This window comes from Larimichthys crocea, unplaced genomic scaffold (assembly GCF_000972845.2).
Source record: "Larimichthys crocea isolate SSNF unplaced genomic scaffold, L_crocea_2.0 scaffold146, whole genome shotgun sequence".
In the NCBI taxonomy this organism is placed as follows: Eukaryota; Metazoa; Chordata; class Actinopteri; family Sciaenidae; genus Larimichthys; species Larimichthys crocea.
This window is the reverse complement of record NW_020852003.1, coordinates 238,712-261,747: the sequence shown is the minus strand read 5'-3', so window position 1 is coordinate 261,747 and position 23,036 is coordinate 238,712. Positions and strand designations below refer to the sequence as shown.

General features: G+C 46.1%; 1 protein-coding gene across 4 annotated transcripts in view; it reads left to right on the top strand.

Moving 5' to 3' along the window:
• Positions 1 to 23,036, top strand: part of kif20ba (kinesin family member 20Ba) — a 30,634-nt gene that overhangs the window by 3,042 nt on the left and 4,556 nt on the right. For 2 of the 4 annotated variants that reach the window (XM_027275531.1, XM_027275533.1), the window contains exons 9-30: positions 30 to 141; positions 490 to 561; positions 844 to 990; positions 1,082 to 1,244; positions 1,340 to 1,492; positions 1,568 to 1,693; positions 1,776 to 1,915; positions 1,992 to 2,112; positions 2,481 to 2,658; positions 2,738 to 2,889; positions 3,593 to 5,085; positions 5,557 to 5,695; positions 5,786 to 5,908; positions 5,996 to 6,050; positions 6,133 to 6,258; positions 6,493 to 6,623; positions 6,706 to 6,861; positions 6,936 to 7,112; positions 8,182 to 8,307; positions 8,848 to 8,955; positions 9,096 to 9,305; positions 18,623 to 18,664. In XM_027275531.1, the coding sequence (XP_027131332.1) occupies positions 30 to 141; positions 490 to 561; positions 844 to 990; positions 1,082 to 1,244; positions 1,340 to 1,492; positions 1,568 to 1,693; positions 1,776 to 1,915; positions 1,992 to 2,112; positions 2,481 to 2,658; positions 2,738 to 2,889; positions 3,593 to 5,085; positions 5,557 to 5,695; positions 5,786 to 5,908; positions 5,996 to 6,050; positions 6,133 to 6,258; positions 6,493 to 6,623; positions 6,706 to 6,861; positions 6,936 to 7,112; positions 8,182 to 8,307; positions 8,848 to 8,955; positions 9,096 to 9,305; positions 18,623 to 18,664 (4,250 nt within the window). The remainder of the gene's footprint in view (positions 1 to 29; positions 142 to 489; positions 562 to 843; positions 991 to 1,081; positions 1,245 to 1,339; positions 1,493 to 1,567; positions 1,694 to 1,775; positions 1,916 to 1,991; positions 2,113 to 2,480; positions 2,659 to 2,737; positions 2,890 to 3,592; positions 5,086 to 5,556; positions 5,696 to 5,785; positions 5,909 to 5,995; positions 6,051 to 6,132; positions 6,259 to 6,492; positions 6,624 to 6,705; positions 6,862 to 6,935; positions 7,113 to 8,181; positions 8,308 to 8,847; positions 8,956 to 9,095; positions 9,306 to 18,622; positions 18,665 to 23,036) is intronic. The other 2 variants (XM_027275532.1, XM_027275534.1) reach the window with 2 other exon arrangements.

Below are 23,036 nucleotides of genomic sequence, written 5' to 3'. Positions count from 1 at the left end.
ATGTCCTGTGTCTGTGAATGTGTCTTCAGATCTGCGGTGGGTTCAGGTGAACAGTGCAGAAGAGGCGTACAAGGTGATGAAGCTGGGCAAGAAGAACCAGAGCTTCTCCTCCACCCGACTCAACCAGCTGTCCAGCAGGAGGTGAGGACGACGGCTGGTACCATGTCCAGATATTCAGCTCAAAGTTTCTTTCAAATTCATTCACCAACTTTACCTGCAACCACAAAGAAACACAGGTGCAGCATGTGGAGTAAAAGAAGTTGTATCAACAAACTCTTCACTGCAGACTGCTCGGGACGACGTTCAGTTCACGTCTGTTCTGACATTTTGTTGTTGTCGCTGTAAACATGAGAATATTTCTACTCCCTCAGTCGCTCACTATCTGAAAACTAAGACTTTGAGCTGATTCCCAGAAGTTTTTTCGTGCTTATTTCTTGTTTTTATTGATTGAAAGTTGCTGAACTCTGTTTGGGTTTCTTCTTTGTGCAGCCACAGCATTTTCTCCATTCGCATCTTGAGGATTGAAGACATCGGCACTCCGAGGGTCCACACAGTCAGCGAGTGAGTGAAACTTTAAGTGTTGAACACGAGTGTGAAGCCTGAATATTCGCTCTTAAAAAAAAACACACAGGTTTGAACCATTCGAATATCTAGATCTGCACATTATGTGAATAACAGGAGGACAAGCTAATACGAGACGTAACTACTTGTATAAGTATTTTTATTTCAAACACACCTACACATTACAAAACAAGTAAATGAACTAAGGGCCTTTAGCATACTCGTTGACAGCCCTGCTGCTTTAGTTTGTCTAACGTGGATAAACATGTTCGGTGACCTCAGGTTGAGTCTGTGCGACCTGGCCGGCTCGGAGCGATGCGCCAAGACCCAAAATAAAGGCGAGCGTCTGAAAGAGGCGGGCAACATCAACACGTCGCTGCTCATCCTGGGAAAATGCATCAACGCTCTGAGACACAATCAGCAGGCCAAGTGAGATCATCACGTGTCCGTCATTCTCTCTCTCTGCGTCTGAGTGATGCAGATGTATCAACGCCGGCTGTCTGTCTGCTCCCTCCCTCAGGCTGCTGCAGCATGTTCCCTTCAGAGAAAGCAAGCTGACCCACTACCTGCAGGGCTTCTTCTGCGGTCGAGGTAAAGCCTGCATGATCGTCAACATCAACCAGTGCGCCTCCATGTACGACGAGACCCTCAACGTCCTCAAGTTCTCTGCTGTGGCACAGAAGGTGTTCATACGTCTTCAGTTTCTCTCTCCAAGCGTTCCCTCTGTTGGAATAGTTAAAGATAAAGACGGCTGTGTTTCTTTCCCGTCTGTTTCCAGATTGTGGTTCTGTCCACCAGGCCCGTTCCCTCCACGTCCCAGAGGTCCGCCAGTGAGGTATCGTTCATCATCGACAACGCTGAGAGGAAGGCTCTTCGGGGCAGCAGGAGGAGCTCCCTGATTGGCTGGGATAGTAGCCTAGAGGATGTACAGGTGAGGTGGATGTCCAGGTTATCACATGTTGTTACAGAAACCTTCACTGAGTGTTTATTCAAATCTTCCGTCCAGGAGGATGAAGACGCCGAGTGTGAGGAAGAAAGGAGCCTGATGGAGGACACGATGGACCAGAGCAGCGTCGAGGAGGCCGGCGATGAAAATGATGAGAAGATTGTCATCGGTAAAAAGATGCACCAGGTCGGTCCTCGTCCTCTTCTCCTCTGCCATCACGTACAGCTTAACAAACTGAGCTAACGTGTTCTTCTGTGTCGTCTGTCAGAGCCAGGTGGAGCTGCTGAAGCAGCTACAGGTCCAGCTGAAGAAGGAGCGAGCGGAGGGCCTCCTGATGGAGGCGCGAGTCAGAGAGGAGATCAGCAGAGAGTTCTCAGAGCTCTTCTCTGAGATGCAGACCGACTACCAGTAAGACATTTTTTTTAATATTCCTCTCTTCACGTCTGTGAAAGTTTTGATTTATACAAACGTCTTCTGTGCTCAGTGAGCGGCTGGCGAGGGAGAGAGAGATCCTGGAGGAGCGAGCGGAGAGGAGGCTGGAGATCTTCAAGAACCTCATCGACAAAATGTCCACCGCTCGTCCCGGTCCAGATGCACTCGCCATGGTAACACGAGACTCATGAATATTAATATAAATCTCTCAGATTGTTTTTTTCGTGACAAGATTTTTGAGCTGCACTTGAATTTAACCTGTCGTTGACCTGCTTCACGATGACTCCTGTCGGACTGACTTAATTCAAGGTGGGAGCAAAGTTTCTTAACATTTCACACGAGGACAGACGTCTTATTTGACCTCCTTTTTGACCTCCCGTGTTGATTACCAGAGGATATTTGTCTGCAGCCACTCCAGCAGGCGTTTGTTAAGCATCTCGTTCCAGGAGTCTGGCCTCAGGGCGTCAAACCCGGATGTGGCGATGTGCTCGCTAATATCCCCGACTAATTTCCGTGATGTTTTCTTCCTTCCTCCCCGCAGGACAAATCTCTGGACTCCTCCGAATTTGCAGGCATGAAGAAGGCCGCCGAGGCTGCTCATAAATGTCTGTGTTCGGGCCGAGCAGGAGCTCGGGGAGACGCGAGAGGCGCCTTGGAGGAGCTGGAGAGGAAGGTGCTGGAGCTGAATGAGCACCAGCAGATGGTTCACAAACACAAGGGTAAAAAAAAAAAGCCAAAGCTCTGTGGCGTGTTCCCAAACTGACCTTTGGATACTTAATATCGCTTTTAATTTCCCAGGCAAAGGCGAGGACGAGGAGAAAAACAGGCTCCTCGTTCAGCTCCAGGAGAAGTCGTCGCAGGTCGCCCAGCTGGAGAAACAAGTGGGCGACCTGCAGAGGGCGCTCGAGCCGGGCGAGGAGGGGGGATCACGTGACCGAGAGCGGCTGCAGGTGAGGAGCACGTGATGGAGACAAACGAGCATCTCCACTAAATCACTCTGAGGTTAATTCCTTTCACAGCGTTCGTTATAGAGCCGGGCTGACTCATACCTGAGATAATACAACATGATGCTGTCTCAATAATAATGTTTTACAGTTGCGTCAGCACCAGAACATCGTTTAGCTTCGGCATCAATCGGTGCACAAACTTTTCCTCAGACTCTGACAGCTGCAGCTTCTTTTATTTGACTTAAATGCTCATTGAATCCTGTATTCTCTACTTATGTACAGTCTGTGGGTACGGTGAGTGTCTGAGACTCCAGGTTGTCCTCATAGCCCTCAGCGAAGAGCTCTGTGGCATTGGGTGTAGGCCGGTTCTGGTTGAGGTGATGCAGGTATGATCAGAAGTCCTTCTGAGTTTGGTAACTGGTACAAAGAAGCTCTGCTCATTAGTTAGGAAGATGCTGATTGGAAGTACAGCTGCAGGTCTTCAGAGACCTTCAAGTCTGTTCAGTGACATATTCGGGTGTTTCCACAGAGATGTCGGACTTCAGCTGAACAGTGTCTGCATACATTTCATCTGATCCAATAGACTTCCAACTGAAGGATACCGAACATACCCTTACTCCTCCATCATTTACAGTCTGTGTATGTTTAGTTCACTGCTAGACTCATCTCCGTTTCATCGATATTAATTAATACTTCTGTCACCCAGGAGGCGTTGGCTGCCCTCGAGAAGGAGAAGAAAGGCAGAGAAGATGCCATCGCTGCTTTGGAGTATCAGACTATGGGAAAAGAGGAGGCCCTGGCGTCCTTAGAGGAGGAGCGGAAAGCAAGGGAGGAGGCCCTCGCCACGCTCGGGGAGCTGAAGAGAAACAAAGAGGAGATGCTCGCATCCCTCGAAGAAGAAAGACGTGTGAATGAGAACGCGGCGGCGGCCCTCGAAGCCGAGAGGAGAGTCAAGGAAGAAGCCGTCGCAGCGCTCGAAGACGAGAAGCGAAGCAGAGACGACGTGCTCGCTGCTGAAGAGAGGAGCCGCAAAGAGGTGGAGGCGGACAGGAAGGAGATCAGCCGGCTGGTTGAGGAGACGGAAAAGAGGCGACAGGAGGGCGAGGCACTTCGACAGGAAGTCAGAGAGCTGACTGACAAACTGGAAGCCTCAAAGCGGCAGGTGACTGCGGAGACGGAGCGAGCCGAACGAGTGTTAGCCCAACTCCAAACTTCTCAGGCACAACTGGACAAACTCTCCGAGGAGATCCAGGAGAAAACGTCCCTGATCCACACCCTGACGCAGGAAGTTCAGACCCTGAAACAGGAGGTGCAGACCTCGGGATCATCCAGAGGTCTCAACGATCTTCGTCTGTCAGAGCTTCAGAAGAATCTGGCCGAGGAGAAGGAGAAACACGAGAGCACGCTCGCACAAATGTTGGAGCTGCAGCGTGAGTTAGCGCAGGCAGAAGAACAGCTGGCGCAGAAACAGCAGATCTCCGAGCAGCAGCTGGAGAAGCTGAATCAACAAGAAGTGGCTTCAAAACATCAAGTTGAAGAGCTGAGGAAGAAGCTTCAGGAGCAAGAGGAGCAATCGCAGCGACCGCTGGAGGAGCTCCGATCAGAGCTCGAACGCCAACAACGCGCTTCCAAAGAAGAGGTCGAACAGCTGAGAGCGAAACTCGAGGAAGCCTCAGAGAAGCAGCTCAACGAGAAGCAGCAGCTGGAGGAGTTAAAACACAAACTGAGCGAGCAGGAAACGACCTCCGGCAAACTTTTAGATGATCTCAAGCTGAAGCTCAGCGAGCAGGAGCAAACTGTCGAGCTGCTCAGGGCTGAAGTGGAAGAAGCTCGACGTTCGTCCAGCTCTGCTGAAGATCTCAAGAGGTTGAACTCCGATCTCCAGAGCGAGGTCGCATCCCTGAAGGCGAAGGTCTCCACCCTGGAAGGAACTGAGGAGGCCGCCAGCAAAACGGACGTTCAGCTGGAGGAGAAGCTCGCAGATCTGCAGAAACAGCTGCAGGAAAAGGCCACGCAGGTAACGTCGCTGCAGAAGAGCCTGCAGGAGGCGCGAGAGCGGCAGGAGGAGGAGGAGAGCCAGGCGGTCCAGGAGGCCCGGCGCAGGGAGGTGGAGAGGCGCAGGGAGCTGCTGGCTGTGGCACATGAAGCCATCGCTCAGAAAGACGCAGAGCTGGAGAAGAAAGCTGAGGAGATCAGCAGGTAAGTCCCACACACTGAAGACATTCACTGTTTTATCCTTAAATCCATAAAGAAATGTTCAATATTCCCCCGATGAGACGATACGAGAATACTCTGAAATCAGTTTAAAATAAGTTTTGTCTGATCCAGAAAGTTCTTAAAGACCAAGACACGTCGACTACGAGCAGATATTTAAGTGGACCTGCAGGAAATCTGGCTGTTTTAGTCAAGATGATAAAATATATTTTCCCAATATTTAAGTTTACGGTTTATTCCCATAAATTCTCGCTGGTGGAAAAGCCAGCAAACGATGAAAGAACAGTTAAAGAACGTTGTGAAATGGTTGATAAATGGTTTGATGGTTATGAACCTTCTCTCTCTAATATGTTTAATATCTAAAATGTCAAACTAATGGACTCCATCGGTCTTTAAACTCGAGCTGGATGTTATGAAACACATTTCATCAGTTCATTTTTATCTTCTCTCGTTCAGACTGAAGGAAAACGCCAAGCAGGAGTCGGAGAAAGCCAAGCGCCTCAGCCTCGACCTTCAGAGGAAAGAGGACGACACGTCAGACCTCCGAGAGAAACTGGCCGACTACAAGAAGCAGATCCAGCAGGTCCAGAAGGAGGTGAGAGAAACGGACCTTCTGGAAGACGAAAGGGGAACGCGACATGTTCAATGTTGTATAAACGTTGTTTGTGACTTTCCTGTCCCGAAGATCTCGACCATGAGAGAAGAGGAGAAGAGTTTGAGGCAGAAGCTGTGCGACGTGGAGAAAGTGAAGAAGCAGCTTCAGGCCGACGTCGCCAACAGAGACCGAACCATCCAGCAGCTCAGAGCGGTGAGATCAGAAGCAGCGAGCTCCTCCTGTTTGTGTGCAGGTTGGTTTATCTTCGTCTCTTCACCTTCTCCTGCTTCTTTCCTGCAGGAACAATCATCTGAAACCAAGTCTGACCAGACGCTCTACCAGAAGGCCTGCAAAGGTAAACCATGTGTGTCTTTGTGCGTGTGCTGTGTGCAGGCCAGGGTGGCGTTCTCCTCGTAAACTCTTTTTTGTTCTCACAGACCTGGAGGCGAAGGAGCGTGTGATGGAGGACATGCGTTTGGCTCTGACGGAGCAGGAGGAGACGCAGGACCAGATGGAGCAGGTCTTGGAGGAGAAACTGAACCTGATCCAGGAGCTGTCCGGCGGTAAGAACATGAAAAACTTTTATTTAGATCCCAGAATCAGGTCAGTAAGTCAGAGTTGTGTCTCTAAGGCGACAGAGCCGCAGTGTGCAGAGTAGTGACCAGAATGCTTTGTCTGGGTGAAGTGTGCAGGAAGCAGAGTTTACTTATAACTTCAGATCAGGTGGAATAACTAAAGTTCTACTGGAGAACTTCCTCTGTCTTTGAGTGTGTGTGTTCATTCTTTAACCCGTTCAGAGGTGGACAAACTGAAGGCGATGCTGCTGCAGCAGGACCGTGGGAACAACACGCGCCATCAAGTCGACGATCCGTCAGATGAGCTCAAAGCGGCCAAACAGGAAGCTGCCCAGGCTCAGGAGAGCTTGAAGGTACGAATATCTTCAGGTTCCTCTGATGTCAAATGATTTACAGTTAACTTGAAACAACCTTCTTTTTTTTGTGTGTGTGCAGCTCTTTACAGACAAGCACCAGGCCGAGCGTAAGAAGTGGCTGGAGGAGAAGCTGTCCCTGATCGGACAGGCTAAAGAGGCCGAGGACAAGAGGAACCAGGAGATGAGGAAGTTTGTCGAAGACAGGGAGCGCTACAATCGACAGCAGAGCCAGCTGGTAAGAAGAGGATGAAAACATGCAAACATTAATGTTGGAGCATATTCTGCACAAACACTTTCCTTCTCTTTCAGGAGTCCATGTCGTCCGAGCTGGCCGAGAAGGATCAGACCATGGAGAGGTGGAGGAAGGAGAGAGACACTCTGGTCGCAGCGCTGGAGGTCCAGCTGCAGAAGCTTCTCTCCAGCCAGGCGGAGAAGGACAAACTCATCCAGCAGCTCCGGCAGAATAACACAGAGCCGCCACAAGAGGTCAGTACGACACAAAGATAGCAGAGGCAGAGACTCAAGCTGTCAGGACTTGGCTGAGTTTTTACAATAAAGAGGCTCAGCACGAGAAAACACATCGTGAAATGTTCCATGAGGTTAAAGAAGGCGGATTCAGACAGCGAGTGTTGATGTTTGCAGTCCGCTGTGACGTTATTGGTCAAGGTGAAACATCTTCTGCCCTGTTTCAGTGTCTGTTGACCTTTTTAGATTCATCTGGAGAGCGGAGGGAAAGAAGGGATGAGCAGCGTTTGTAGCAGATAAATACCCAGCAGCTGTCTTTATTCTTTGGTTTCCCAGCAGAGTTCTTCGAGCAGCTCGTCGTGTTTTAGGTCACAAGTTTGACTCGTTGGATCTTTGTTAATGTGGAGCCACATCTCTGTCCCACATACGTCACGTTTAACTTCTCTCACAGAGGTTTGCTCTTTTGTTTTGACCAGAGAGGACACATGCTGACGGACAGACTGTCTCATGCAACCGTACTGATTTTAAAATATTTGTATCAGGCAAAGATTCAGGAGAGAATTGAAGATGATGATGATGAAGGTGCGAGACGTATTGAAAGCACCGATTCTGAAATATGAAGCTGTGACGGTCGTCTGAATTCAAGCAGTGATTTTAAAATCAAATCATCTTTCATATTCAGTAAATACAGAGTTAAGATGTGTGAGCGTTTATGGTGTAATCTGATTAATTGGTAAAACAAAAGTTAATTAAAGGCTCTGTGATTATCAATCTAAATTAATCGCACACATTTTATTTCTGTAAAAAAGCATCCAGACATATTTCAAACAGGATGAAGTGTTTTTTCAGGGAGAGACGGAGGTCATCACGTGTTTCACATGAAGTTCAGGTTGTCGTGCTCGCTCAGATTATTCTGTGGTTTGAATTTCGTCTCCTCTTCGTCATGAATGAGGCGACGTCGGCTTTGTGCAGCAGTTTGATTTGAACTTGTGCCTCATCCTGAATTTAGAGGTGCAACATCGGTTATTTAGCCGACCTCCTCGTCCTAAAACCAAAGTTTGAATTATCTGTGTTTTAATTCCTCTTACAGAGCGGCGGTGATGGCGGCGTCGTGGCAGAGCTGCAGGCTGCTCTGTCCGAGAAGGAGGCCGAGATCCGTCGACTGAAGGAAGAGCTCGAGGCCTCGACAGCCGAACAAGAGGAGGCGGTCACTCAGGTCAGTCTTAAAGGAATGCTGCTGGTGTTTTTTAGTATCAGTCCATCAAAGAGTTTCAGATTGTATTTTTGGTTTTATGTCAGGCAGCATCGTTTTGCTTCTTCTCTGTTTTAAATTTTTCATAACCGATGTTTGTTTTTCATTTACGCTCCGGTCAGGACGGAGCCTGCAGGAGGGCGGTGTGGAGATGTTTGCTTTTGTTCAGTTTTTAGCCTCAATCCAAAAATCATATGTGAGCTTTATTTACACGGCATGGATATAATAAAAGAACGGAAACGGGAAACAGACTTTTACGTTATTTATTCATAGTTTGTCCGTCAGAGTCTGACTTTTTGAATTTCTTGTTTTTTGGTCATCATCTTCTACGTCTATTCTTTCGTGCCAATCTTCCTTTTAATATTATGACACATCAACGTCAGCTGTACGATGTCGACGTGTCAGTCCGCTGTTGTTTGTCTCTCACAGAGGCCGAGAGTGGCTTCACCTGGCAGACAAATGTTTTACACTTCACATCATGACTTCTTGTTTGATTCCTTGCAGACTAAATGCACGGAGAGTCCTGCTATTGTGGTCGAGAAACCCCAAAATGAAGCCGTTAACAGGAAGTCAGGAGGAAGGCGGGACACCAGAGTGTCAGTCAGCAGTCAGGTACGTGATCTGTTGATTAACTCGTGGTGGGGAGGCATAATAGATCATTTATTGATCCCGAGGCCGGCATCCTCAGACCTCGACACGTGTCTCTCTTTCTGATGTGACCTTTAACCTGAGCATCACGTTCGGCCCCACAGGGCTCAGCTGGCTGTCCGTCCGTGCTCGACTCCTCTGAGATCTCCACGGAGAACGGCAGGGCGAGCCGCTTCCCCCGGCCTGAGCTGGAGATCTCGTTCAGCCCCCTGCAGCCGAATCGGATGGCTCTGCGACGGCAGGGAGAGGAGAACTCCGTCACCGTCAAAATCACCCGCTCGGCACGCAAGAGGAAGAGCGGAGAGATGGAGAAGGTAAGGACAAAGATTTTCTGATGTATCACGACCTTGTTTGGAAGAGTTGCGAACGTCGTGTCGATCAGATAGTTCTTCAAGTTTCAGGTCAGTTGTTGTAGATCATCTTTGATGAAAACAGACTCAGGATTCAGCACAGACAGAGACGAGAGACATCAGACAGAGACGGTCTTTACTTCAGTGACTCTGAGGCGAAAGAAATTCTCGCGTTCGCGTCCGTTCGAGTCAACACACTCAATGTTACGTCCCTGTGTAGTGACTGTTGACCGAGCTGCAACCTGCAAGGCTGGAAAATGAAGTGGAAGTGCTAAAAACTGTGAATCCTCGAGCATCAGAAACCTGCGGGTGACGTCACTCCGTCCGTTCCTCGTACAGTCAGCGGTGGAAACATGTTTAATGTGCAAACTAAGAGATCATTGTTCAGAAAAAAACAACAGCTGTGCAACGAGAGCCTCGCGGAGATGAGAAAGTGTTCCTCTTTCTATCAGCCCCCACCCATTCATCCATCCAGCAGCCTGCGGCACTGCGGGCTGCTCTTATCAGGTACTTCTGATAAGTTGTAAATTTGGCGCTTCTAGCTGTGATGTGTTAACAGGTTTGGCATTTTCTCTGAATCTGTTTGCTCAGCACTCATTTTTAAAGTAGTCGACAGACTTTTCTTGGTGAAACTGAACATGTGGTTCAGTTTTAGTTCCCTTATATTCACACATCCGGCTACTGTCTTCACCAATCACAGAGAGCATTATGCAGCAGTGCAGTGTTGTATCCTGCGACGTGTGACTCGTATAAGTAACAAGGTCATCGAGGCAATCCCATCCGTGCCATTTGGAAACGGATTACAGCCTCCGTCCCGTGAACCGCCCGATACTACGGCTGTTCTGTGAAACCAATCACACGACGAGTCGCACATCGTCTCGAAAAAGTAATCCCGGAGCAGACTCCGTGGAAACGAGACCAAAGGTGGGCTAAAGGTTGTTTTCAGGACAGCGGCTCATCGAACGCAGCGGAGGAGCTACACTTATGTTAATTTAACAGAAGTAGGCTAATGCCTCTGTTACATCTGGATCCCAGAGGCAGGCGGCGCTGATCCGAGGACACACAACCGAGACACACACACTCCAGGATGTTGTGCTTAGACTGACTGCATGTACAGAACATACATGTAACGCCACCCACCTGTCAATCAAAGCGTCCCCGCTCTTAACCCTGCATAACTTTAAGCCTTAATATAATGTGAACAGGTGAGTTGTATATAAATTCACCCTCAGTACAGTTGTCATGAACGGGGAAATTAGCTACAGAGACCAAAACTGTTTTTTGTACCAGGCTGTAAACATGTTTATTTCTGCTGTGAAGTTGGACATTTGGACATGGGGACTTATGGAGACTGACTCACTTCTGGAGCCAGCCTCAGGTGGACGTTAGAGGAATTACAGGAATTTTTAGCACTTCTGCATTGGCTTCATTTCCCTCACCCGTCGTCACGTGCAACATGCAGGGTTTTTTTTGGGTTTGGTAGAAAAAATGTAATCCAAGATTTAAGATTGTGTGTTTTATTTTTTATATGCACATCATGCATCATATTTCCAGCTTACATAACAGCTTTCTGTGAGCGGTGTGAACATCACAACACAAGTTATTCATCCAGAGAACGTCCAGTGGATTTAAAGGACGCAGTGCAGATGGTAGAAACACTCACACGCACATATCATCCACACACGGGCGAGAGGAAACTGTCATTAATCATAAATACCACTCTCGAGGAGGAACACACACACACACACACACACACACACACACACACTGCCCCCAGAGAACACACACTGAAGAAGCAACCCACTCAGAGCAACACGAGGTCGGGTACGGTTCACGCTCCTCGACAAACCAAATTTATAATAATAATAAATAAATAACAATAATATAATTACCTTTTATTTTAGGCCCTTTCTGACACCTTCTAATAAACAAAAGTAGACGGCCAAATGGCGCCTTTCTGACACCTTACAGTAAACAAAAGTAGACGGCAAATAACAAACAAAACGAACAAATCTGTGGTACTCTACATATATTAACAAACAAAACGAACAAATCTGTGGTACTCTACATATATTATTATATTATACATCATCATTATTGTGCAGCGTCGTCATCCTGTAAACACTGGATTTCTCTCGTGTCCGTGTTGCTCTCGAGAGGCATTTAAAATATCTCGTGTCTGTAATTCAAACCTGCGTTTGCTTGTTCACTCCTGATGATAAAGTCAATATCGGCTGCAAATGCTTTTGTTTTTACGCAAGTCGGTTAGGTAGGTTCATCTCCATAAACATCCCACTGACGTCTTCGATATCCTGCGAGTAGCACGTGACCCACACAGGGCGGATCTAAACACGGAGCATTGTCAGTTTTTGGCTGCGTCACGGGGCTGTGACGTCATTTTGAGACTCTGTTTGTGAAGTTTAGTTACACGTGAGAGCTCGTCTGACACGCAGAGTCTCCTGCTGTGTGTCTGGACTTTGTTGTTGTTGTAAGAATTTTAAAGAAAAACCCTTAAATAAGGAGGATCAGATTCAAAGTATCAAAGTTTAAGTTGAATTTATTATTCTTGTACAAGAAGGAGCGTTTCACAGTGCAACACACTAAAGGGGTTACAGAGAAAAGGCTCCTCGAGGAGCTCTAACAGTTGGTTCTTATACATTTTCCTGAAGATGGGCTGTCTCAACCACTGCTAATTGTTAACAGTCAATTTGCATATATAGAATCTAAACAGTGTTCTTCAACATATCTCCTAATCAGTAGCCAGTATGTCCCCAATCTAGATGTCTCCTCCCTGGCTCATTTTATTCTGGAATCCCTCTGTTCATACATTAACCTGAACTTTACCTCACCCTGCCAGTCTCAGCCAAACATTAATAAAGGGAAGTGCCCTCAAGACATGTAACAAATAGGAACAAACACGTATCATATGGTTTAAAACATCTGAATAGCTGTGTAACCCTAATTTCTATAACAGTTGTCTGCAGTGTTTTTGTGTAAACGGCTTCATTCAGTGGCTCTGGCTCCGGGAGTTACCGCCCTGAAACTTTGTAAGGATAATCAATAAGAAGTGTTTTTTTTGTTTGTTTGTTTTTTGGTTAGTATGATGGTACAAAATCATAAAAGTAGCCTGATTATAAAGTCCTGCGTGTAAATCGCCTTCCCCCGTAGTTAAATCACACACCGGTCTCCTTCGGCGTGTCATCGTGGAGCCTTTAAGTCGGCTGTGCTCTTCACTCAGAGAAATCTTCTCTCCGTGTAGGTCGACGGACACAAATCAGACTGACAGCCTCGCTCAGGGACGTGTTCTCAGTATTTTCAGACCAGTTTTCACACCTTCAGTGACGACAACAAACCTCCTTCAATATGTTTTTTTTAGTCACCAAAGGGTATGAACGCTGTGCAGCACAACCTGTCCAAACAGGATCTATATTTAATTTACATTTCCCCGTGGAGCACTGTGTAAAATTTAATAGTTTGAACTATTAAAATTTGTCAGTGCACGAGTGAATGACCCCGCCTTTCAATCGGGTGTGTACTTGATTTTTTTAATCTTAAATGAACTAAAATTATAATTACTGACATCACGTGAACACTCCAGAGACTCCCAGTTGCATCTTGATTTAACAGAAAGTTGAACTTGCTGAATAAAAGAGGCAACTTTGAGACGCAGCAACAGAAAACATGTTGCACACTGACGGGTTCTTGATTAACAGTTTGAAAAGTTGAAGGCATCGGCACAACTCGGGCAGAATATCAGTTGACCTTTTTATTTGATACGTTACATTTAGAAACAAATCGACTGCGACGACTGGAAGAATACTGCCACTGGTTCATAAGAGGATGACAACAAGTGCAGTAATTAAACACTGTTGTGCCAGTAATGATGTTAAAGCTCACCCTCTTGTGTAATATCGCGATTACACAACAATTACCAACTTAAATAAAATATATAATCAAAAGATTTTCATGTTTTGGGTCAATTTGCTCTTAATACACCCGAGGCGTTAATGAGTCAGGTGATTTGAGCATGTCCTAAATGTCTTGGTTGATCAGTCGGATTGCTTGGTTGCATCTACTTGTCGTTGCCAAACCTGCACGTCGTCCCTCTTCGATATTTTAAAACCACCTGTAGTGAGAAGTTCGTTAGCTGGAACATATTAGTCCAGGTTCATGTAACAAGTAGCTCTTTTGACGCGTTCTCTTTGGAGTAGGGCTGGGTATCGATTAAAATTCCAAGATTCGATTCCGATTCTCAAGACTGAGAATCGATTATCATAATCCGATCCGATCTCGATTCGGGTTAGTGTTATTAAAGCCATTTTTTTGGTCGCCTGAAGCCCTTGTTTTCAACAACGGAATACGGGCGCATATCTTTGCAAATGTAACCCGCAATCGCCTCAGTTATTTTAAGAGAACGTACAGAAGTGGCTGGCAGTTGTAGAGTTTACCTTGAATGTTCTTTTGTCTGTAGTTTTATTATATTTCCGGTGAATTTCCATTTTTCCCACGTTCATGGACGCATCATAGTCATTCCGACGGCCATTGAACGCACCTCGCATGTTCAATGACGCGACTAGTGGGGTTAAAGTTCACCGGGGGAAAATGTATTCAAATTATAATTTAATTAAATCGATCTTTGGATGTACGAATCGATCTTAAGGAATTAATATGCAAATCGATTCAGAATCGGAAAATCGTATTTATCCGAGATAAAGTAATTCCACTAATGGCTGCTGTTCTGCTGACTGAGCCGGGTCTAAAAGAGGGAAGTGGAACAGAAACCGAGGGGGAGGGAGGCGAAGCGAAAAGCTCACAAAAAGACGTAGGTGTGTTTGTGTTGGCGAGCGGCTCGATGGCGCATCCAAAGCGATTGGTGTGATGTTACACCAGATTTTGTTCTTGGGATCTGGGGCACTCCAGTCAACATCTATGAACACCAACACATCGCTTTAAAAAACAAAGACCGAGATGGAATGAAAGGAGGAATTCTCTGTGGGTATAAAGATATTTTTGTTGTCCGTAACCGCGGAAAAATCTTCCAGGAATCTGCTTTTTTTTTCATAACTGTCTTTTTGTACTCTTTGTTCTCCAAACTGACCCAGTTTCCACTTTGATTGGAGTCTACATCCATCTGGTAACACATGAGAAACATGATCCAAGGTGTTTGAAGAGTCAAGGGCCCGAGGGTCAGGAGAGTGTCAACACATCAAAAAAAAATATATTGAAGTAACATTTTGTAACAACAACAGAAAGGTGGAGAGAAAATAAAATGTGAAGGTGGGATCCAAACCAACAGAGAAATGGGCCGAAGTAAATTGAGGAACAGGAGAGAGCAGAGGGAGGCGGACGGCAACGCGGGAAAGAATAAATTGAGGGAGATTGGTTGGAGGGTGGAAGGTGGAGGGAGGAAAATGCCAGCCAGGAAGGGAAGAAAGTGAAATGAAATTAGACAGACGGAGGGAATGCATCAGTGGAGGGTTGGAGGAGAAAAAAGAGGAGAAGACAAAGGACAAGGCGAGCGGAGTTGGAGCAAAGACGGGTGGGTGGAGGGAAGTTAGATGGCGAGATGAAAGAGGGAGGGATCGTGGGTAGAAGCTGAGATGGTGGTGACAGTCTGTACTTAATGTACGCATCAATTAATACGACATGGCCTTCGTGTTCGAACGCGTCTCATCGTCAGCGGACAGTATAATTATTAACTCCCGTCACCTCACCACGAAGAAGAAAGGCACATACTTATCCAGTCTTTAATGTTGTTGCCTGTAGTTAGCGCGCCGTATAAAACCTGTTTTACATGTATACACAGAACATTGGTGCACAAAGTGACACAGCCTATACTTACACAAACATGAACTGTCCCCGCTCACACAGCGTGTAATCGATCACAGCGAGCTCTCCCACACAGCCTGTAATCGAGGCTTTCTGCATCAGTCGTCATCGCAGAGGCCCATTGGAGAAATAACGGGGTGGAAATAAACACTAATCGCGTCACCGGTTGTGGTGGAGCATTTTGAACAAGAGTCTTAAAAGAATATTCATGACCTCTGCGTGTAGTCCCATCATGTTGGCATAAAATGAATTGACTCTAACGTGAAACATTTTGTTTAACTTTAGCCAGCGCTCGCTCTCTCTCATTAACTGTCTGTGTTTCTCTATCTTAAACCATCGGACACAAACCAAATTTAACTTCTTTGTGTTTCTATTTTGCAGCGTAAATTTCAGTCAGACTCGCATTTAGAAGCTTCTTCATGAAATACATAAAGTCAGAACACAACAGATGGAGTATCAGAGTTTAGATCGGGCTGACGGTGGACGTTTGACCATCCGATTGAGGTCGGGCTGGGTTTTTTCCAAAAGTTGGATCCGGCTCTCCAACCAGAGTTAAAAGAACAGTGCATGCTGGACTTGGATTGGTTGTATGGACACAAACACGACTTTGCTAAATATGTAAATGGTCAGTTGTTGGCTGGTTACCGGCTCCTGGACCTCCTCTTAGAAAGATTTCACGTTTATTTGAAATTACTTAACGTTTCTTCAGGGTAAAAGACGTGCAGTGTGTCTGCCAGAGGGCGTTTTAGATCATCTCAAAGTGACCCGTCGAGCTCATCACTGCCACATCCCATCACTCAATGTTTCTCTCTGGGGGGGGTTTGTCCGCCAGCGGGATCTTGGCTTATCCTTGATCCCAACGAGAGGAGGTTCACCGCTGATTAATGGGACGACACTTAGCGTGTGCTCTCTCAGAGGTCAGGAAGAGAGTCGACGGACAGACAAAGAGCTTTTTCACAACGCATCCATCTGACTCAGCGCCGCTCTTTAGCTCTTCTTTAATTAAAATGGGTGAAATGTATGGCGTGGGTTCCTGTTGGCTTCGGTCCTGATGCATCGACACATTGAATTCTTTGTCTGCTGCTGCATCAGTGATTCTCTATCAATTATCTCAACACAAATACGAGACCAAAGAGTGCGAGGTAAAGTAAATATTAACCGCTGCGTTAATAAATGTATTCTTTGAGTTCAGTGAAGTGAGTTTGTTGGAGAGTTTCTTCAGTTTTAAGCAGCTCAGTGTGGAGGTGTTGAACAGGGGAAACATCCTTCAACTGAAGTACCTGGATTCAAGTGTGTCTCCGCGACTGTGTCCGGATACAGCAAATCAACAGTGGTTTGACTGTTAGAAAGGTAATCAACGGGGTGGTGTCGGGGTCACAGTTGAGTGTGTTTTGGTTAAGTCGACTTTCCGAAGAAATTAAATTTAAAAATTAAAGAGTTTTTAAAGCTGCTGGAAAGTTATACAGCATGTACACACCTTCATGGTCCTAAATCCCAACCGCTGATTGGTTTGAAGTTTGAAGTGGACATGAAACACTAGATGTAAATGAAGATCTAATACGGTTGGTTGGCTCGGAAGTCCTACAGTAGTTCACGGTCACTAACTAGTGGCAGCAGTCAATCACAGACTCAATTGAAAATATGGAAGTCAAAAACCAAAGAAAGACCATCGTCTTCATGTTTCGGCGGTTCTTCGTTGGTTCTCAGTCGTTGGCTCGCTGCTCCAAAATAGAGAGATACCCTCCGGTTAGCCGTGGTGTTAGGGTTTGTAACGAGGACAACGTGGAGTCAGGGGTTCTGGAGGTTTGGACCATGGCTCTTTATCTTGTATCTCCTGGAAACCGTGTTTCAAACGCCCCCACCACTCACTGAGGGGGGAGTTCATTGTTTTAGGATGGAGGGCATCATGTTTTAAAGTGTTGCTTTACTTGTTTTATTATGACCTTCCTGCAGAAATACCTTTTCAGTACTAACGAAGCATCAATGGAAACATCTCGTGGCCTTTAAAAAGACACAGACCTCAACACTCCATAAACAACACCAGCGCTTAAATCTTTAACAAAGCTCCCACTGCTTCCACTTTGATTATATAACTGTGTTTTCTTCCGTCACAGTGTGTCACACTGACACTTGAACAGGCAGTGGGGCGTAGCTGCACACACATACGTACACAAAATGTCAAACACATACTGAAGGCACATGCATATTAATGTGGCTTCAAAATGTTCCCCCTACGAGCAAACACGCAGAGAGCTTATTGGTTTGAACTTCGAACATGAATGCAGTCCAACAGATGTCTGCGCCCCGCGGTGGCACTTTATATCCGATCCCATCAGGACGTGGCCTGTATAAACTTTTAATGTGTCCCTTTTTAAAATGAAACGAGACTCTGTCAGTGCTTTCATCTCATTAGTGTCTGAACATGTCATGAAAAACTCAAACTGTCACTGAAAAGATACAAGTCGTGTCAGTGCTGTGAACTGATAAACTACGTACGTGATCAAGCAGGCAGCCATGCATGGATAACTTGTGATCTCTGATCCAACCTCATTCACTAGAAACACAAAACTTCAGTTACTACAAACTACACCACATCATGTCAAGGTAACTCATCAGGCGTGTTTAGCATTGAGTTTTTCAATATTGGATATTTGTCCGGACAGTTCGGTCACCGTTAGAAGAGCCTCGCTCTGAGCTGATGGGAGTCACTGACCAGCTGCTGGTCCATCCTCGGCTGTTCCGATCATCTAAATCCAGGATGATTACGCCGTTACAGTCATCCTCAATTCTTTATGTCAATTCTTTGGTTTGGACTCTTTGTGTCATGGGTGTTGGGTGTAGTTTGGGAGAGTGATTTCCCTGCCTTGTTTTTGCTAAGGTAAGGTGGTCATCTCTCCAGCACCGTCAGGAAGCAGGCGACTGGCTACACAGTTGTAAACATGGATGATACTCTGTGGAAACGTGACGTCTCTGTCCTTTTGGACCGTAGAAACTGGTGGAGCTGTGGATGGAGCAAGAGCGCCTTTTTGACGTGTCCTCCCATTTGAAGAAAAGAAGAAATTATTGCAGACCGCGAAGCTGCTTTTGTTTCTTCTCCGTTGTTCAACAGTTTTTCTTCAGGTGCATGTCGGGAGTCTGTAACCAGTGACCCTGTAAACTCAGGTGGACGGTGTCGGTGGAGTTTTGTGCTTCTATCGAGTGACGGTCGACTTTTCTTCCATTTTGTTTGAAGCTCGAGTATGCGCCCCTATTTCTCAGGAATAATCAAAAATCAGCATTGGTTGTTGCTCGTGCATGTCTCACCTTCCCCACATCGAGGACGATGTCGGTATCTTGGCGCTTCTCCGGTCCTTCAGTGGGAAACACCACTGACACCTCAGCCTAGACTGTGGTATAATTATTATTGTTCAGTACTCTGACTTGTTTTTAACGGACTTCTTTCTTTTCTCAAGTCTCATATTTTCAGGAGGAGTAAACGAAGAACGACACGAGAGGTACTTTGTTTCTTTCTTTGACTAAACGGCTTCATCAATCCAAACAAACATCCCTCATCAGTTCATCGTCATTCACCACATTAGTGTAGCTTTCACCAATCAATGCATATAAATGTTGACCTCCATCTTCACCTCCACTTTCAACAGTTGATGCACGCACGAATAAATAGCAGTGATGTGGAAAAGTCCGAGAGTGAGGCTACGTTTTACTTTAACATGATTAGAGCCAATAACTGAAATGAGCCATTACACCAATGAGGATGTTTACACGGGTTGCCGGTTGGTGCTTTCCATCCATTTACCCGTCTCCATCACTAATGCCTGAAGACGCCTCCTTCGTATTATACGGTCATGTCACAGATTCTCTCCAGTGTTGAACCTCGTAGTGCAGATACATTTAATGTGTTTGCACGGTCAGCAGAGAAATAGACTTCATGTTATTGTTGGGATCAACCCAAGCATAGAAATATGAACAAACAAGTAAATCCCAACCGCTGATTGGTTTGAAGTTTGAAGTGGACATGAAACACTAGATGTAAGTGAAGATCTAATACGGTTGGTTGGCTCGGAAGTCCTACAGTAGTTCACGGTCACTAACTAGTGGCAGCAGTCAATCACAGACTCAATGGAAAATATCAAAAACCAAAGAAAGACCATCGTCACCATGTTTCCGCAGTTCTTCGTTGGTTCTCAGTCGTTGGCTCGCTGCTCCAAAATAGAGAGATACCCTCCGGTTAGCCACGGTGCTCAGGTTTGTAACGAGGACAACGTGGAGTTAGGGGTTCTGGAGGTTTGGACCATGGCTCCTTATCTTGTATCTCCTGGAAAAGTCGCTCAGCTTCATCTTCTTCCGTGTTTCAAACGCCCCCACCACTCACTGAGGGGGGAGTTCATTGTTTTAGGATGGATTATAATGACCCGCAAACTCATTAAACATCACCGGCGTCAGTGATGTATGTGGAGGGTGTGTTGCATGTAGTGAATACAAATAAAACCACTGTGGGAGCCCGTCCTATGGAACACACAGGACGATTTCAGATGTCGTTAAATCATGCAGCTCATTCACCTTCTGGATGAAAAACCTGATGGGACGGCAAAACAAAAAAACCTGTGACGATATGTCGCTATAATGATGTCGTATTGTTTAACACTTTCCATATCGCCTACTTGGTATTCCACCTTGATCTCTGCAGCATCTCAAGCTCTGATCATCTCATAAAGATGATGTTTTCTCCTCGTGTGACGGAGCCTGAACTCGTATGAATGCACCAGTGTTGGCTTCTTCCATCCTGCTTGGTGTTTCCATGTTGATCACTCGGTTGTTCAGAGTGTCTTTCTCTCTGTTTGCACCACGGTGACTAGAAAGTATTCAGGTGGCGAAGTAGAGCTTTGTTGCTGCAGACTCTCGATGTCTTTGGGGGGAGCGCTCGATGTAGCTCGATGCAGCCCGTTCCTCCCTTCGACAGGGAGGTCAGAGTCGAGGCTGAGCCACAGGGCAGAGCTCCTGGAACTTGTTTGAACTCGCTTCCTTGTTCGAGGACACTCGAGCGGATAACTCTGAGGGCAAAGTGTCAAAAATCTCATTACAGGGTCGCTTGTACGACCGAGTGGAGAGCAACTTCTTCCTGAACGGCTCCTCTTATAAAAACGATCCTGACTTAATTACAGCTTGATTAAAGAGTAATAAAGCCGAAGCTTCACAGATTTACAGGACTGTAAATGCTGATTATGTTCGCTCTTCTATGAACAGTCTTATCTTAGGAATGCCCAGGCAGCTTTTCTTCTCGTTATATTCTTCGTGAGAAGATTACACGAGGAGAAATGATCCTCTTCCCGCTTCCTCCTTTTGTTAAATGCAAAGTAGATTCTTCCCGTCGTCTTTGCCGATTGTCTCGTTCAGAGTAATCGTATTGTCAGAATCAATGGGAATAATCTAAACGTGTAATGGCTACCTCTTAAACCGAGTGCTCGTACTTCACCCGTCGCATAATAAAGTGGTTTTGGACCCAGCAGCCTCTTTTTTCTATCAACCGTCCACACTCTCGGAGCGCGATTCAATTTCTCTCTGAGATAATGAAGTGTTGGCAGACTGGAACATGCAAAACTGGCACGACGTGGACGTTGCGTCCACGTCGTGCCAGTTTTGCATGTTCCAGTCTGCCAACACAGCAAATAAACGGCTTCACCTTTGCAAGTCGTTTCCTCTTCCTTTTTCTCTCCAGACTTTTGTCTGTCGCTCAGCAGAGGACTTCCTAATGATTTATTGATGACGCCGTGGCTTTTCTTCAAAAGGCAGACATCGCCGCTGTCCCAGAAAATCTTCTTCGGCGTTGGAGTTTTGTTGCTTGTGAACTGTTATGCACACTGAGTACTGTAGGGACTCTCTTTGTTCCCGTCTTCTGTGTTCTCGTCGGCAGATCACAGAAGTGCATTTAGATGAGGTCATCAGTTATTCAAAGAAGAACTTTTCAGTTCAGTGTTATTCTCAAAGAAATACATTTTATAATGTGCTGGATTATCACATCACGCTTGACAGCCAATCATCATCCAGGTCCCAGCAGCAGCTGATTCACTGCTACTTCCAGCAGCAGTCAGCCCAGCTCGGGTCTGTCTTTCACCTTTTATTTCACCAAGCTCTCACCAACCACTAAAAGTCAGTCCCACATTTACTCTTGTCCGGCGGCTTCTTGCTCGCTCACTCTCTCCTTTCTCTCTTAGCTTCCTCCGTCAGCGTCCTCTTCACTCTCTTCTCCTCTGCCATCATGTCCATAGAAGTGCTTGACTGCTGGGCCTGAAACCTCTTCTTCTTTTCAGTGGTTACAAACACTACAACAGTATTTACAAACTAACAACAGGCTAACATGAGCTAACAGCAAACTGAGCTAACATGAGCTAAAAGCAGCTAACATACGAGCTAATCAGCAGCTAACAGCAGCTAACAGACGAGCTAACAGCAGTTAACAGCAGCTAACAAATGAGCTAACAGCAGCTAACAGACTGAGCTAACAGAGCTAACACAGCTAACAGACTGAGCTAACAGCAGCTAACAGAGCTAACAAACTGAGCTAACAGCAGCTAACAGACGCTAACAGCACTAACACTGAGTTAAGCACTAACAGACTGAGCTAACATGAGCTAACAGCAGCTACAAACTGAGCTAACAGCAGCTAACAGACTGAGCTAACATGAGCAACAGAGCTAACGACACAACAGCACAACTGAGCTAACAGCAGTTAACAGACTGAGCTAACAACTAACAGCGAACTAACAGCATGAACTAACAGCAGCTAACAGACAGCTAACATGAGCTAACAGCAGCTAACAGACGAGCTAACATAGCTAACAGCAGCTAACAGACGAGCTACAGAGCTAACAGCAGCTAACAGATCGAGCTAACATGAGCTAACAGCAGCTAACAGACCGAGCTAACTGAGCTAACAGCAGCTAACAGACGAGCTAACATGAGCTAACAGCAGCTAACAGACTGAGCTAACATGAGCAACAGCAAGACTAGCTAACATAAGGAACTGACTAACGCAGCTAACAGACCGAGCTAACATGACTAACAGCAGTTAACAGACTGAGCTAACATGAGCTAACAGCAGCTAACAGACTGAGCTAACAAAGCTAACATGAGCTAACGGCAGCTAACAGACTGAGCTAACATGAGCTAACAGCAGCTAACAGACTGAGCTAACAGTAAGCTAACATGAGCTAACAGCAGCTTAACGACGGCTAACAGACTAAAGCGTACACTAGCAAAGATACAGCAGCTACAGCTGTCAGCAGTTTACTTCACTGTCCATCATAAACTCTGTAAATCACAGAGAGTTGAGGCGGATGACATCAGAATAGGATTTAGTCAAAGGATTTAATGACGGCTGATTTCTAAACGATGAATAAATCTGTGATGATGTAACACATATTTAATGTGTCCGGCGATTAGGAGGTCAGAAGCTGCTGCACCTGTGCCCTACTTACAGTCAGTCACTAAGTCCATGACAAAGCGGAGGCCCAAAATTACGATCGTCCGACAGCCTCTTCTGCTGTGTGTACCTGCTGGTCGTTATTCAGAACACGTCTTCTGATGCTTAAATCCAATCAGGGCGTCTCTGAACGACGTTTTTCATGAACATGTTGGTGTTTTTTAACAGCAGACCGGCTAATCAGACTGCATCTTCTCTGCATCGTTCTTTGTCCCCGTCTTAATTCACGTTATCTGGTGTCTCGTTTACTTTCTGCACACGCTTCCTCTGTCATCTCATCTCCTCTCTGTCTCGTTTACTTTCTCCAGTTACGGTTTATCTGACTGATCGCTGCTCATCTGTGTCTTTCCTACTCACAGCTCCATCATGTACCTCCTTCACGTATT